This window comes from Petromyzon marinus, unplaced genomic scaffold (assembly GCF_048934315.1).
Source record: "Petromyzon marinus isolate PM22_M1 ecotype Great Lakes invasive population unplaced genomic scaffold, UKy_Petmar_22M1.pri1.0 PM_G_Scaffold_49, whole genome shotgun sequence".
Lineage (NCBI taxonomy): Eukaryota > Metazoa > Chordata > Hyperoartia > Petromyzontiformes > Petromyzontidae > Petromyzon > Petromyzon marinus.
Genome location: NW_027423001.1, coordinates 1062742 through 1079920, shown reverse-complemented (window position 1 = coordinate 1079920; position 17179 = coordinate 1062742). Strand labels below are relative to the sequence as shown.

At 45.2% G+C, this 17179-nt stretch overlaps 1 protein-coding gene across 2 annotated transcripts; it reads right to left on the bottom strand.

The window, feature by feature from the left end:
• Window positions 1-1397: 1397 nt before the first annotated feature.
• LOC142917402 (baculoviral IAP repeat-containing protein 7-B-like) lies at window positions 1398-10301 on the bottom strand. 2 transcript variants are annotated; one of them, XM_076062052.1, is made up of 6 exons: window positions 9664-10301; window positions 7944-8097; window positions 6616-6715; window positions 4452-4512; window positions 3322-3373; window positions 1398-2676 (listed from the first exon to the last, which is right to left on the bottom strand). In XM_076062052.1, exons 1-6 carry the CDS (start codon window positions 9988-9990, stop codon window positions 2480-2482), a joined length of 891 nt encoding a protein of 296 aa, XP_075918167.1. In that variant the 5' UTR covers window positions 9991-10301; the 3' UTR covers window positions 1398-2479. The 2 variants fall into 2 exon arrangements, with proteins under 2 accessions (XP_075918167.1, XP_075918168.1); XM_076062053.1 differs by having other exon boundaries at window positions 1398-2673.
• Window positions 10302-17179: the final 6878 nt, after the last annotated feature.

The window sequence follows — 17179 nt, the reverse complement described above, 5'->3', positions numbered from 1 at the left end:
AAACAAAAGCGGCGAGGAACACACAAAGCCGTCCACACACAGCCTAAAGATTCCCCAACCACTGCCGTGTAGCCTTAACAAACTGTTGGGGCAAGTGCTGTTAGCGAGTAGCAGCAGCTATGAAGATCCCCCCCCGTGTGGTCTTAACAAACTGTTGGGGCAAGTGCTGTTAGCGAGTGGCAGCAGCTATGAAGATCACCCCTCGTGTAGCCTTAACAGACTGTTGGAGCAAGTGCTGTTAGCGAGTAGCAGCAGCTATGAAGGCTACCGGCACTGTGGCACACGAGGGTGGGTGGTCAACACCACGCACAGCCGCCTTTGTCTCCCCAGTGGCGATGTCTTTACATATCGCAGCGGGTACTCATTCGAGGCCAAGTCGACCTAGGGGAGGCCCAGGACCGGTTGTTCAGATAATCGCAATCACTGTGGCGTTGGCCGTGAGCGGGAATGGAACTCGGCTGATCGCCGGCGTTGGTAGCGCTGACCGCTCCACCAACCCCCCACCGCTCCCCACCACCGACAAAGAGCGGCCACCGTGGAACGCGACAATTACATTTTTGATGACATCACCATTGCAATAAGTGCTCCATGGGGCTATTATTGCACACGCTGTGTATGAACTCACTCTGTCTGTTGTTGTTGTATCATCAAATATAGTAACTCAATCTTAACCCACTTACCAATGTGGTATACTTATGTCATAATGATGACAACACTGTATTCTAGCGTAAAAACATATTTTTCAACAATCTTTTTTTAACACGTTATGTTTCAGCTTGGGTGTAATTGTCCACGCTCAACTGACGTCGTTGGCTGTAAATCTCCACGGTCCCCTTACGTCGTGGCCAAGCCTCGGGGCCACTTCCTGGAGTCGTGGAGTTATTCCGTTACCAGTAGGGTACATTAAATTAAAGAGTGTTTAAAAAAAAAGTATTTTAAAATATTACTTATTAATGTAATAACTCACAAACGTAAAACATGTTTACGCACGTGAACTCTGCGTAACATTCCAGTTCCAGTAAAGATTTACAGAACGTAACTTCTTCACTTCAAGTCGAGCACCAAACGCCTTGAAATCACCGCAACTCTTTAACCCTTCCGCCCATTGCAATAAGCGATCCACAGAGTTACACGTTTAAGAGCTTACACGTGTATATGTGTAAGCTGTTACACATGTATATGTGTAAGCTGTTACACGTGTAACAGCTTACACGTGAATATGTGTAAGCTGTTACACATGTATATGTGTAAGCTGTTACACGTGTAACAGCTTACACTTGAATATGTGTAAGCTGTTACACATGTATATGTGTAAGCTGTTACATGTTACATGTGTAACAGCTTACACGTGAATATGTGTAAGCTGTTACACGTGTATATGTGTAAGCTGTTACACGTGTAACAGCTTACACGTGTATATGTGTAAGCTGTTACACATGTATATGTGTAAGCTGTTACATGTTACATGTGTAACAGCTTACACGTGAATATGTGTAAGCTGTTACACGTGTATATGTGTAAGCTGTTACACATGTAACAGCTTACACGTGTATATGTGTAAGCTGTTACACATGCATATGTGTAAGCTGTTACACATGTATATGTGTAAGCTGTTACACGTGTAACAGCTTACACGTGTATATGTGTAAGCTGTTACACATGTATATGTGTAAGCTGTTACATGTTACATGTGTATATGTGTAAGCTGTTACATGTTACATGTGTAACAGCTTACACGTGAATATGTGTAAGCTGTTACACATGTATATGTGTAAGCTGTTACACATGCATATGTGTAAGCTGTTACACATGTATATGTGTAAGCTGTTACACGTGTAACAGCTTACACGTGTATATGTGCATCTACATTCACTTCGTCACTTCCCAAGTCTGACATCGTACACCTTAAAATCAACGCACTCTTATTAACGCTTTCCCATGCCACCCATTGCATTGTCCCACAGCGTTATAAATGTAATAACTCGCACATGTAAGTACGCCTTAAAATCACCGCAATCTTTGACCCTTCCACCCGTTGCAATAAGCGCTCCACAGAGTTCTAAATGTAATAACTCCCAAATGTAGAAACTGTTAACGCGTGTAAACTTTGCGTACCATCCGGTTAAAGCAAAGATTACAGAACAGTCTTAAAACTTCACTTCCTTCACTTTCCAAGTCTGACATCATACGCCTTCAAAACCACCACACTGATAATTATTAATGAACCCTTTCACATTCCGGAACCCCCCCCCAAAAAAGGCTGCTCTATGGGTGGAGGCCGGTGGCCAAGTGAAATTGCCCTCCCCGTGCCTCCCTGCGCGAAAAAACGAACGCCGAACGCTCGCCAGCGACCGGCTTATGCCTCGGCACGGGAGAGGGGAGGGGTCAATCAACGAACTCGCCCCGACGGTCGAAGCCACGGGCGGTCAGGATCCCTGGCGGTCGTTTCTCTCTCCTCCTCCTTCGCCCGGCCGTCCGCCTAAACCACGAAGGCCCGGAGCGACGTCTTCACGGCGACGCGGCACACGGGACACCGGCTCAGGGAGAGGGCGCAGTGGCCGCACGTGGCCACGTGTCCGCACGGCACGAACATCGTGGACACCTCGCGCTCCATGCACACCTTGCAGGACAGCCGCTCTTCCAGCTTGTCCAGAAGCTCCTCAGTTGATGGCGCTGCTGTGGACAAAAGCGCGCGCAGACGCACGCGGAGACGCACGCGGAGACACACGCGGAGACACACAGAGACACACAGACACACGTGCAGACACACAGAGACACACAGACACACGTGCAGACACACAGAGACACACAGAGACATACAGAGACGCACAGAGACACACGCGCGCATGCACAGACGCAAGCGCACGCGCAGACAGAAGCACACACGGGCACACCCGCACACACTTTCAGCGGTTTCAAAAAGTGATGGTCGATCATCACCAGACTGCTTACATATGGGGCGCAAAGTTGGCGAGATGTTGACCACCTCGTCTGGTATACATGAGGTCGTGACTCTCACCAGTATCAGACTCTCACCTGGCTCAGACCCTCACCTGTATCAGACTCTCACCTGTATCAGACCCTCACCTGTATCAGACCCTCACCTGTATCAGACCCTCACCTGTATCAGACTCTCACCTGTATCAGACCCTCACCTGTATCAGACCCTCACCTGTATCAGACCCTCACCTGTATCACCCTCACCTGTATCAGACCCTCACCTGTATCAGTCTCTCACCTGTATCAGACCCTCACCTGTAACAGACCCTCACCTGTATCAGGTGAGGGTCTGATACAGTGCGCAGGGATCCGTCGTCTTACCGTGCTCAATCTCCGCGGTTGTACTCTGCGGCGTCTGTCCCGGTAGCGGAGCCTTTGAACCGACAAATAAAGATGAACATCGTCGCGTGTAAGAATCATCGCCGGTGTCACGCAGAAGAACCGAAAAAAATGGATAAGTTACGCAGGCGACGACCGCTCGCGTTGAAAACGATCGCGACTTTTTGCACCGTCACTCTGCGCTCGATTTGCAATCGGCGTGTCGGCAAACCAAACGGAACGACAAGAGCCGGCTCTCGATTGTCGCCGCTAACGACGGGGGGCAGGGCAGCTGCAGACGGCTCAAAATCGCGCAGCATCCAAAAAGATAAAATAAAAAAAATTTCCGTGGATCTCTACGCCAAAAACACCGATTATCCCCATAGTTATATATATAGTTATATAGTACATTCAATCTGGCTGTTGCCTAATGAAGCTCGTTGTTGTTGTAATTACTGGTGAAACGTCGTACTCAGATTCTAAATGTTGTGGCTTGGCTCTCCAACACACCGGTGTGAGCTGTACTAGTATTATACACTATACACTACTATACTATTATACACTACTATACTATACACTACACTATACACTACACTACTACACTATACACTACTATACACTATACACTACTACACTATTATACACTACTATACTATACACTACTATACTATACTATACACTACTACACTATGCATTATTACACTATACACTACTACACTATACACTATTATACACTATACACTACTATACTATACACAACTATACTATACACTACACTACTATACACTACTACGCTATGCAATACTACACTATACACTACTATACTATACACACTACTATATTTACAATAAGCATATTGGTAATAAAACCACATTCTTTTTGTATTTTTACCCCTGAATGATGAACAACATTTCAAGCTGCCTGCGAAGTTTAAGTTTGAGTCTATTTGTGTTCAAGACCGCTGATAAACTCCATCAAGAGACGAGGCTGGTCTCGTCTGTTCAACGACCGGAGTTGACCAAGGTCAACGTTAAAAAACTAAACAAAAAATCGTACGTGCGGCGCGTTCGCACGCCGGCGTTAAACTCGATTCTCCTGCGAAACCAAAAGTTGGCGAGAAAATGTTTTGTTACCGGCGGCCGCGTCGACCCGCGGACGAAAGCTTCCCCCTTCTGTCGTCCAACAAACACGCAGCTGTTCAGCAAACGACGCGGGAAGAGAGGCGGGGGGAGGGGGGTCATTATTTTACGCCGGCTGGGTACAATGTGGTGGATGTATTGGGGAGCACGTCACCATTATTATTATTTATATTATGATCTTATAGTGAGATGGTTGTATTGGGGAACACATTATATCTATTATTTTATCGCGTTTATTATGATTTTGTTATTATCTTATAATGCGTTGGATGTATCAGGGAACACATCATTATTATATAATGCGATGGATGTGTTGGGGAACACATAATTATTTAATATTTACAGTGAGGGAAAAAAGTATTTGATCCCCTGCTGATTTTGTACGTTTGCCCACTGACAAAGAAATGATCAGTCTATAATTTTAATGGTAGGTTTATTTGAACAGTGAGAGACAGAATAACAACAACAAATCCAGAAAAACGCATGTCAAAAATGTTATGAATTGATTTGCATTTTAATGAGGGAAATAAGTATTTGACCCCTCTGCAAAACATGACTTAGTACTTGGTGGCAAAACCCTTGTTGGCAATCACAGAGGTCAGACGTTTCTTGTAGTTGGCCACCAGGTTTGCACACATCTCAGGAGGGATTTTGTCCCACTCCTCTTTGCAGATCTTCTCCAAGTCATTAAGGTTTCGAGGATGACGTTTGGCAACTCGAACCTTCAGCTCCCTCCACAGATTTTCCATGGGATTAAGGTCTGGAGACTGGCTAGGCCGCTCCAGGTCCTTAATGTGCTTCTTCTTGAGCCACTCCTTTGTTGCCTTGACCGTGTGTTTTGGGTCATTGTCATGCTGGAATACCCATCCACGACCCATTTTCAATGCCCTGGCTGAGGGAAGGAGGTTCTCACCCAAGATTTGACGGTGCATGGCCCCGTCCATCGTCCCTTTGATGCGGTGAAGTTGTCCTGTCCCCTTAGCAGAAAAACACCCCCAAAGCATAATGTTTCCACCTCCATGTTTGACGGTGGGGATGGTGTTCTTGGGGTCATAGGCAGCATTCCTCCTCCTCCAAACACGGCGAGTTGAGTTGATGCCAAAGAGCTCCATTTTGGTCTCATCTGACCACAACACTTTCACCCAGTTGTCCTCTGAATCATTCAGATGTTCATTGGCAAACTTCAGACGGGCATGTATATGTGCTTTCTTGAGCAGGGGGACCTTGTGGGCACTGCAGGATTTCAGTCCTTCACGAGGTAGTGTGTTACCAATTGTTTTCTTGGTGACTATGGTCCCAGCTGCCTTGAGATCATTGACAAGATCCTCCCGTGTAGTTCTGGGCTGATTCCTCACCGTTCTCATGATCATTGCAACTCCACGAGGTGAGATCTTGCATGGAGACCCATGCCGAGGGAGATTGACAGTTTTTTTGTGTTTCTTCCATTTGCGAATAATCGCACCAACTGTTGTCACCTTCTGACCAAGCTGCTTTGCAATGGTCTTGTAGCCCATTACAGCCTTGTGTAGGTCTACAATCTTGTCCCTGACATCCTTGGAGAGCTCTTTGGTCTTGGCCATGGTGGAGAGTTTGGAATTTGATTGATTGCTTCTGTGCACAGGTGTCTTTTATAGGTAACGAGCTGAGATTAGGAGCACACTCTTAAAGAGTGTGCTCCTAATCCTAAGCTCTTAAAGAGTGTGCTCCTAATCCTAAGCTCTTAAAGAGCACACTCTTTAAGAGCACACTCTTAAAGAGTGTGCTCCTAATCTCAGCTCCTAATCTCAGCTTGTTACCTGTATAAAAGACACCTGGGAGCCAGAAAACTTTCTGATTGAGAGGGGGTCAAATACTTTTTTCCCTCATTAAAATGCAAATCAATTTATAACATTTTTGACATGCGTTTTTCTGGATTTTGTTGTTGTTATTCTGTCTCTCACTGTTCAAATAAACCTACCATTAAAATTATAGACTGATAATTTCTTTGTCAGTGGGCAAACGTACAAAATCAGCAGGGGATCAAATACTTTTTTCCCTTACTGTATATATATAAATCAGCAGGGGATCAAATACTCAAAATCAGCAGGGGATCAAATACTTTTTTCCCTTACTGTATATATATAAATTTCACGGGCGCAGCAGGTGCCAAACGCCTCACCTGGGAAACCACTTTGCGTGCTCATGCCAAGCGCTGTCTCCCAGCGCCCACTCTTGTAGATGACCGTCGCAGCTGAAGCACTTCACAAGATCTCCGTAACCTACTCAAAATAGAAAACACGTTACAGGGACCTCTCCCCTACTTATCGACACTGTCGACTTTTCAGAGATAAACAAACCCATCCAGTTGCCCGTTCGGACCGAGAGTCCTAAGTTCAACCGCCTCACAATAGTTGGAGGTGGTGGCATCAACATCTGCAGAACGTGAAAAACCAGTGGCATTTACATCTACAGAACGTGAAGAACCAGTGGCATTTACAGCTACAGAATGTGAAGAACCCAGTGGCATCAACATCTGCAGAACGTGAAGAACCAGCGTCATCTACATCTACAGAATGTGAAGAACCAGTTGCATCTACATCTACAGAATACGAAAAACCAGTGGCATCTACATCTACAGAACGTGAAGAACCAGCGTCATCTACATCTACAGAACGTGAAAAACCAGTGGCATCTACATCTACAGAACGTGACGAACCAGTGGCATCTACATCTACAGAACGTGACGAACCAGTGGCATCTACATCTACAGAACGTGAAGAACCAGTGGCATCTACATCTACAGAACGTGACGAACCAGTGGCATCTAAATCTTCAGGAGATTATACAACTTATAAAGGCATTCCCCGTGTTTCGTGTACACACTCTACAACACGTTTGGAACCGACAGGACTTCGCACTCCTATCGTGTTTTTGTAAACCGTTCGTTGCCGTGACGTTCTTACCCCCCGTGCCCGGACTGGACATCATGCGAAAAAGAGCTTCACAGCTCAATGGATTCCTCCAGTATAGATAAATATTCTGATTCTGACCTCCCTCAGGTGTTTGACCAAAACTATTAACCAACATTGATACTATTTTATGATACCAGGTGTTAGGACCATTGAGTTGCTATTTAGCTCTTTTTCAGAGGTGACCACCTGGCTATCACAAACGATAGCTCAACGAAGTGGCTTATCGCATGAGAATTTAAATGCAGCCAAATACTATAAACGCGTGTTTCTAAATGTGCAAGGAAAAAACCGGAGGACCGGCAGAAAAAATCCACGCGACCACGGGGAGAGAGGCACGAAAATTCCAAATACACATCAGGCGTCAGGATGGAACCCACCACCTCCTGCCTTCCAGGCGAGGTAGCCAACATCTCCGAGCCACCGTGGCGCTTGCCCCCAAAGAGCCGCCCCTCCCCCCACAAAACGGGGACGACTACAGCGCCGGGGAAGGCCTCCACCCACTTCTACGCAGCGGCAGCAGCAGCACAAACCGTACCGGAATAGTAGAAGCCTGCGTAGGCCAGTTCAGGCGGGGACACATTGGCGGTGTACGGCCAGCTCGCGAAAGATCTGAGTCGCGCCCCGAACGAACGCATCTCTGGACTCAGTCCGGAGTCGGCGCCATCCTGAGTGGCCGGCGGCAACGGGGCCTGCGGGGAAAAGGCGCCACCCAGGGACAAACGCAACGACGACAACGGTGACGACGATGACGACTGCGACGGCAGCGTCGACGGCGACGACGGTGACGCAGTGAGCTCATCGAATTGTCCCCGCCCTTTGGAAAGGCTCCCCAGGAAGCCGTGAGGGCATTGGAATCGTTTTTTTTTAAACGACATCTTCGAAACAAAACCTTTTTAGACTGGCCTAAAAAGGTTAAGTCATTTACATGACTTAATACGATTACATCTCCATAACTAGCATAACTTATGCGCATAATTACATCAATTAACGTTATTTCGGATAATTACGCATTTTTCCAAATTTCATTTCATTTTTATTATTTTTATTAAAATTTTCAAGACCCGGCATATACAACAGGTGATGGAATTTATAGAGAAGATAACATTACAGTAGAATCTTGATTTGAATTACAGTACACTCTGGATGATCCGCGCGCGGTTTGTTCGATTTGCAGATGAACCGCACACCTGAGATTTTGACGGAGATTAAGAACTCGTGGATATTCCCCTGAAGTCCACTTGAAGATGACCGTTTGAGTTATGGTCGAAACGTCGTGAGAATTTTTATTGTTTTATATATATTATTTTGTTGTTTCTCTTCAACGTGACTTTACCGAAAAAACTAAGAATATAATCTAAAAACAGTTTATACAACAATGGTTAATTCTTGGACATTTTTATTACAAGTCATGTGGCGCTTTAACCGAACAAATACGTTGCCCCGGTTAATCCGAAATCCACGTGACCGCCTCTACGGCAGCTGCAACGTCTTTACAACGGTGGGCAGAGTTTAATTGATTTTGTTGCCATGGCTCTGCTGTCAAATGAGCGAGCCGACTCTTCAGCGCGGGGAGCGGGAAAGTCTCATCATTGAACATGGTTATAGGCACAAAGCATTGAAGAACTGAGACTCATCTACAAGGGCGCAGCGGTAGCCAGGAGATGTGAACGACCTCGCCTGGTATGCAGGAGGTCATGGGCTCAAAACCCGACCCTGACACCTGCTTCTGCCTATTTGGAGTTTCCGTGTCTCTCTCTCTCTGTTCCCCCCGTGGTCACCACGTGCGAGGGTATTCGGCAAATATAAATGTCCACGCAACGATGCTGAGCCCGCTTCGCTGAGCAACGTCGCTGCTTTGCGTGACGGAGAGGGTCGGCATCTGAAACAAATAGCTACGTCATCGCAGCGCTGAGTAGGGCCCTCGCCAGGTCAAGAATAACTGTGTTAGCACAGGGTGCTTACAAAGAAATGTTCACACTTGTTTTTGGACTATCGTTTTTTAATATAACACGAATCTGACCGCGAATGCGCGTCAATGGATTCAACGAGCCAAAGGGTCTCCGCTCGTTCGCCATCGTCGTCTAAACATGCCTAGAATTATCTCCAATCGGTACCCAGAACCCCGAGGCACATCTCTTCGTGCCAATCATTGCAAATTCTCAGCGGCACCCCGCACTAGTTTTAGGAAAGACCCGGCCTCGCCCCCCCAAAACAAGCGTCAGGACGTCACCGGCGCCGTCGCTGGCGTCACCCACCGCGCGAGCGCAGGCGGGGAAGTGCCTGGCGTGCTCCCGAGCGGGGTCGTCCCCCTCCTCCCAGCGATGCATCATCCCGCCGCAGCGGAAGCAGGCCACCAGGTCGCTGAAGCCCATGCGGTAGAGTCCGGCCCGCGCCAAGTCCGCGGGCCGCACGGGGGACGACCGGGGCCACCCCTTGGAGAACGACAGCAGCCTGGCCGATTCGCTCAGCATCTTCGAGGCCGACGGTCGCGGGATCCGGTCGAAGCGGGGCATCGGGGGGGCAGAGCGTCTCGCCGCCGCCGACGCCCTGCGGGAGGCCCGAAAGTCTACGACGTTCGGCATCGACCCGGCGGAAAAATACGGGGCGATTTGGGGTGAAAAGAATGCTTTTGCGAGGGACGAGTCCGCCCGGGGGTCTCTTGTTAAAGATCGCTCAAGAAACGTCGAGGCCTTCTCCTCCTTTCAAGGCGTCGAAGAGATCCCGGGGCTCGTAGCTCAACGGGTAGTTTAAAAACCGGCGATGGGAAATGGCACGACCCCTGTTGTCACCCTCGACGGCTCCTGAATGCGGGAACAAAAATGTTGGGGCGGCAAGCGTCATTAAAAACGGACATCTTTTAGTGATATTCTTAGCTCTTTCGGTAAAGTCACGTTGAAGGCAAACAATAAAATAATAAAATACATATAAAACAATAAAAATTCTCACGACGTTTCGACCATAACACAAACGGTCGTTATGTTATGGTCGAAACGTCGTGATAATTTTTATTGTTTTGTATATATATTTTATTATTTTATTGTTTCCCTTCAACGTGACTTTGCCGAAAGAGCTAAGAATATGAATTACTGCAGTCACGAAAGCTTTAAATCAAAATAAAATATTTAAGTGACTTGAAATGTTTGGTTTAAACAATTCATCCATACACAAAGGCTTTTTGTGGGTTAGATTGCGTAAATATATTAATGTTAAACCCGCCACCACCCGACACGGCCAACTGGTAAGGGTTGTCACGTAAACAGAACAATCTCTATTATGGATGATATTGGTCGCCAAAGCCTACGTGTTAAGAATTAAACAGTTCAGTCTGTCACTTCTGACAAACTCATGCACAGCAATAAAAGGGGGCACACACAGTCTGGATGGTCCTGTACCAAACGGAGTTTCGAGAGTTATCTGGTGTGAGAAAAACCAACACTACCCATAGACTCAGCACTGCACCATAGACTCAACACTACCCAAAGACTCAACACTAACCATAGACTCAACACTGCCCATAGACTCAACACTGCCCATAGACTCAACACTACCCATAGACTCAACACTGTACCATGGACTCAGCACTGCACCATAGACTCAACACTGCCCGATAGACTCAACACTACCCAAAGACTCAACACTGCCCATAGACTCAAAACTGCCCATAGACTCAACACTGCACCATAGACTCAACACTGCCCATAGACTCAGCACTGCACCATAGATTCAACACTGCATCATAGACTCAGCACTGTACCATAGACTCAACACTGCACCATAGACTCAACACTGCCCATAGACTCAACACTGCACCATAGACTCAACACTGCCCATAGACTCAACACTGCACCATAGACTCAACACTGCCCATAGACTCAACACTACACCATAGACTCAACACTGCACCATAGACTCAACACTACACCATAGACTCAACACTGCACGATAGATTTCGATTTAAAGCTGTCGTGACTGCAGGGATTAATCTTCTTGGTTCTTTAGGTAAAATCACGTCGGTTCTAAACTAATTGTATTTTTACGGTGACCTCAGACCGCAGCTCTTTCGCTGGCACCGCCTCTTAACACCTCTCACAGCATGGTTAACGTTGTGGTTTGTAACGTGGAGTATAACAGCGCCTCGTGGCTGTTTCTCTCCCCCCCCTCCTCCGTCCCGAGGAGCGTGGATGGACTCGTCCGTGTGAATGGGGCCCGTCGCTGTCCGTGGTGCTGGAGGTGAGGGGAAGGATCCCACACACTCTGTGGTTCTATTCGGTAAAGTCACCACGTAGGTTAATTAAAATATAAAATAACAAAAATCACGACGTTTCGGCCACAGCACAGGCGGCCTTCATCAGGTGAAGGGACCCTGCTGTCATGATGAAGGCCGCTTGCGTTGTGGCCGAAACGTCGTGAGATTTTTGTTATTTTATTTTTGTTACCTACGTGACTTTACCGAATAGAACCAAAGAGTGTGGATCCTTGCAGTCACGAAAGATTCAAATATAGTAGAAGAATCCACCCATTGTTTCGCCATATGGCATTGTGATATATAACGACTTATTGTTGGTGGCTCAGCTGGTTGGAGAGTATATAGAGTTTATTGATAACATTGAGGTATAGTAATATGTTTTACCCTTTTAACTGGCACAAAAACTGACACCTTTATTCAAGGCATCATATTCTTAGTTTTTTCGGTAAAGTCACGTTGAAGGGAAAATATAATATATATTTTATTATTTTGTTGTTTCCCTTCAACGTGACTTTACCGAAAAAACTAAGAATATGAATTACTGCAGTCACGAAAGCTTTAAATCAAAATTCAAGGCATCATGTTTGTAATAACCACAACACATGATGCCTTGAATAAAGGTGTCAGTTTTTGTGCCAGTTAAAAGAGTAAAACCTATTACTATATCTTGTTACTGGTAAAGGAGGTCTCATAAAACATTGAGGTAGTTTATATTTTAGTTTTGTATTGGTTTACTATATGGCATTCATTATATAGCGTAGTGTATACCCAGTTGCTCTGTGTTAATAGCTCAGCTTATTGAAGAATATACTGAGTACATTCATTATATTGATGTAATTTATACTTCGATTTTATCACATCGGTTTACTGCACGATAGTTGGGTTAGTTGCAGCCCCTTTAGCGTCCACAGACTCAACAACTGCTGCACCTGCAAATCGTCTGCAAATTTACAGTTCACAGTTCATTTATTTGGTATAGCCCTGTGAGCCATTCGGCTCTTGAATCAGGTGCAACTGCAACAAACAAAAAACATGAACAAGAAAACATCTTAAAGTGATTATGTGACTGTGCAAACAGAAAATACAGGAAAAAAATATCAAAATATTCCTGAAATAGCACCGTACACCAACGCTGCGTGCAAAAATCCCAGTGGGATGCAAGTCAAAATAACAACAACAACCACAAGACAACTAAGATTAAGACCATCAGTCAACTCCGTACTACAATAAACAAAAACATGGCCAAAACAAAAAAAACTTTTCGAAATCACCAAAATAAAAGACATAAATCCAATGTAACAGTGATCATAGGGAGTGTGACCGAATTTTTTACAATAAACTACATAAATTTATTATAACACCAAAATCTAGAGCCATATTTTAGGCCACTGAATAGCAGTGGCAGCTAGGGTTGTACAACTCCTCTAGAGCAGTTTTGAGTGAAGATCTCATAGTTAGTGATTCAAGTTGCAGTTTATTGGCAATAGCATTCCAGACCCTAGGGGCATCAATAGCAAAGGCCCTTCCTCCAGTTTTTGTACGGCAATAGGGAATGTGAAGCTGGTAAATGAGCGAAGACCTGAGGTCAAATTTGTTCTTTGAAACAGAGAGGAGATCCAGTAGGTAGTCTGCGGAATTTTTTGTAAGTACATCGTGAATAAATAAGATCTGGTGCACAAGCCGTCGAACATTAAGAGATGTTAAGTTTGACCCAATGTAGAGATCACAGTGGTGAGTCTTATATGGGCAGTTCAATGCAAATCTTAAGGCCGAGTGATAGATGGAATCAAGCTTCTTCAGTACAGTACTTGGGGCTGATTTATACACGATGTCACAGTAGTCAAGTAGAGACAGTATGGTAGCTTTTATCAATTCCAAACGAAACATTGGGGGGAAGCAGTGCTTGTGTCGATACAGAAAACCAATTTTTATTTGTCTTTTTACCAATATAATCAATGTGATCTTCAAAACTAAGTTTTGAATCCAGGATGACCCCAAGATACTTATAGATCTTGACTTGCTCTATTTGATAATTATTCAAGGAATGTAATTGGGGAAAAATAACTTCCTGCTTTAGTCCCGGAGAGAAGCATAGCACCTTGGTTTTGGAGGTATTCAGGACTAGTTTAAGAGAAACTAGCTGATGTTGTAGTTTGTTGAAATCACCCTGGAGCTTAGCAATCACGTCATCCAGAGAGCGGCCAGCAGTAATCAGTATCGTGTCATCTGCAAAAAGATTTACCCTTGAATGATCCAGTTCAGTGCCCAAGTCATTGACATAAAGAGAGAACAAGAGGGGGCCGAGGATGGAACCCTGTGGAACCCCTGTTGTTATCTTAACACTGTTTGACCTCCAACCATCTGTGAATACAGTTTGGGTGCGAGAAAAGAGGTAATTTTTTAACCATTGTACTGTGTTCTCGGAAAAACCGAGGCAACTTAGTTTACTAAGCAGGGTGTTGTGGTCAACTGTATCAAAAGCTTTGGACAGGTCAAGAAAAAGACAGGTACAGTACTGCTTATTATCAAGGCTATTGTAAATTAGATTCAAAGAGTCTAATGCAGCAGATGTGGTGCTGTATTTTTTTCGGAACCCAGATTGTTTTAGATGTAGTAGATTGTTGGTGGAGAGGAAACTGCTAATTTGGTAGTTCAATAATTTTTCAAAAATTTTCATCAATGGGGACAAAATTGAAATAGGTCGCTAGTTATTGGGATCATCTTTAGGGCCCCCTTTGTGAAGTGGACGGACATAGGAATGTGTCCATTCTAGAGGAACTGATGCTTCTTTGATGGACAGGTTGAAAATATGGGCTATAGCAGGGGTCGGGAACCTATGGCTCGCGAGCCAGATGTGGCTCTTTTGATGATTGCATATGGCTCGCAGATAAAACAAAATATTCTCACTTGTTTTAATCCATCCATCGATTTTTCACTGCGCATGTCCTGTTCAGGGCTGCAGGAGCAATTGTCCATTATTTTAATTGGATGATACTGGCCTACGTTTGCCGTTGCTGGGTAAAACAGGTAAACGCCCCCTTTTGAATCAGTCTGAGACTGCGTCTGCTCGGTCATTAGCTCAAAGCTAATCCTTCGACGAAGAAGATGGCGAAAAGAAAAAAAGACGACGAGTATCGTACATTTCAGGACGAATGGACCGAAGAATTCGCCTTTGTGGAGAGAGCGGGTTCTGCGGTGTGTCTAATTTGCAAAGACAAAATTACATCGTTGAAACGGTCGAATGTAAAGCGGCACTTCGACACGCGCCACGCTACCTTTGCATCAAAATACCCTGCGGGAGACAGCAGAAAGAAAGCGTGCCAAGAGCTTCTGAGCAGGGTGCAAGCTAGCCAGCAGCAACTCCGCGTATGGACCCGGCAAGGTGACTATAATTCGGCTAGCTTTGCTGGTTCTTTAGCAATAGTGAGGAACGGAAAACCATTCACAGATGGCGAGTATGCTAAAACGTTCATGCTGGATGTAGCCAATGAACTTTTTGATGATCTTCCGAACAAAGACAAGATAATCAAACGGATACAAGACATGCCTCTGTCGGCAAGAACTGTTCATGATCGTACCATCGTGATGGCAAACAAAGTGGAGGAAACGCAAGTGAAGGACATAAATGCAGCGCCGTTCTTTTCTCTGGCTTTGGATGAGTCAACAGACGTGAGCCATTTGTCGCAGTTCAGCGTGATTGCAAGATATGCTGTTGGTGACACACTGCGCGAAGAAAGTCTTGCTGTTCTGCCATTAAAAGGGTCCACAAGAGGTGAGGATTTATTCAAGTCTTTCATGGAGTTTGCTCAAGAAAAAAGTCTACCTATGGATAAACTTCTCTCAGTGTGTACTGATGGTGCTCCGTGTATGGTGGGGAAAAACAAAGGATTTGTGGCGCTTCTCCGTGAACATGAAAATAGACCCATCCTAAGTTTCCATTGCATTATACACCAGGAGGCACTTTGTGCTCAGATGTGTGACAGGCAGTTTGGCGAAGTGATGTCGCTGGTCATTCGTGTGATCAACTTTATTGTTGCCCGAGCCTTAAATGATCGCCAGTTTAAAACACTGCTGGATGAAGTTTTAAATAACTATCCTGGTCTGCTTTTGCACAGCAATGTGCGTTGGTTGTCAAGAGGGAAGGTGCTTAGCCGTTTTGCGGCTTGCCTGAACGAAATCCGGACTTTCCTTGAAATGAAAGGCGTCGGGCATCCTGAGCTAGCTGACACCGAGTGGCTCCTCAAGTTTTACTATCTCGTAGATCTGACTGAACATCTGAACCAGCTCAACGTGAAAATGCAAGGCATTGGAAATACAGTGTTATCCCTTCAACAAGCTGTATTTGCTTTTGAAAACAAGCTGGAGCTTTTCATCACGGATCTTGAAACAGGTCGTTTACTACATTTTGAAAAACTGAGCCAATTTAAAGATGCATGCACAGCAAGTGAGCCCATTCAAAACCTTGATCTCCACCAGCTAGCTGGCTGCACATCCAGTCTCCTACAGTCCTTCAAAGCACGCTTTGGAGAATTTCGTGAGCACACTCGTCTTTTTAAGTTCATCACCCATCCAAACGAGTGTTCACTGAACACAGCCGACCTGAATTACATCCCTGGTGTCTCCGTCAGAGATTTTGAAGCAGAAGTGGCTGACCTGAAGGCCTCAGACATGTGGGTGATAAGTTCAAGTCACTGAATGAAGATTTGGAAAGAATCACACGACAGAAAGCGGAGTTGGCGAGCAAGCACATGTGGACAGAAATGAAAAAACTCTAACCCGAAGACCAGCTGATTCTCAAAACTTGGAACGCGCTTCCTGTCACATACCACACACTGCGGCGTGTGAGTATTGCTGTATTGACCATGTTTGGATCTACGTATGCATGTGAGCAGTCATTCTCACATCTTAAAAACATCAAGTCCAACCTACGATCACGTTTAACGGATGAAAGCCTCAACGCTTGCATGAAGCTTAACCTCACCAAGTACCAACCCGACTACAAAGACATCAGCAAATCCATGCAGCACCAGAAGTCGCATTAATGGTGAGTGTTATAACAACATTATTTAAAATAATAAATTCAGAGGCTTATTATACTGACATTTAGTTGAATTCACTTTTAAAATATATTATATGGCTCTCACTGAAATAAATTTCCAAATTTTTTGCTTTCATGGCTCTCTTAGTCAAAAAGGTTCCCGACCCCTGGGCTATAGGTTTGTATATTAGGTGACCAACAGTTAGTAGAGCAAATACGGGAAAACTATCTGCCCCGGTAGAGGAGGACCCTTTGAGGTAGGACAGTTGTTTCAGAACATTACTTTCGTGGATTGGTTGGAAACTAAATTCGTTTAATGTTTGGACAGGGGTGTAGGAATTTGCAGGAGCAGGGGTGACTCCCAATACATTATCAAAAAGATTACCAGCTTCAGAAAAATGAAGGTTAAAATTGTCAACTATTTTTTTGGAATCTGAAAAATATTCCCCATTTCGGTGAAGCTCAACGGACAGATTTTCTGTTTTGG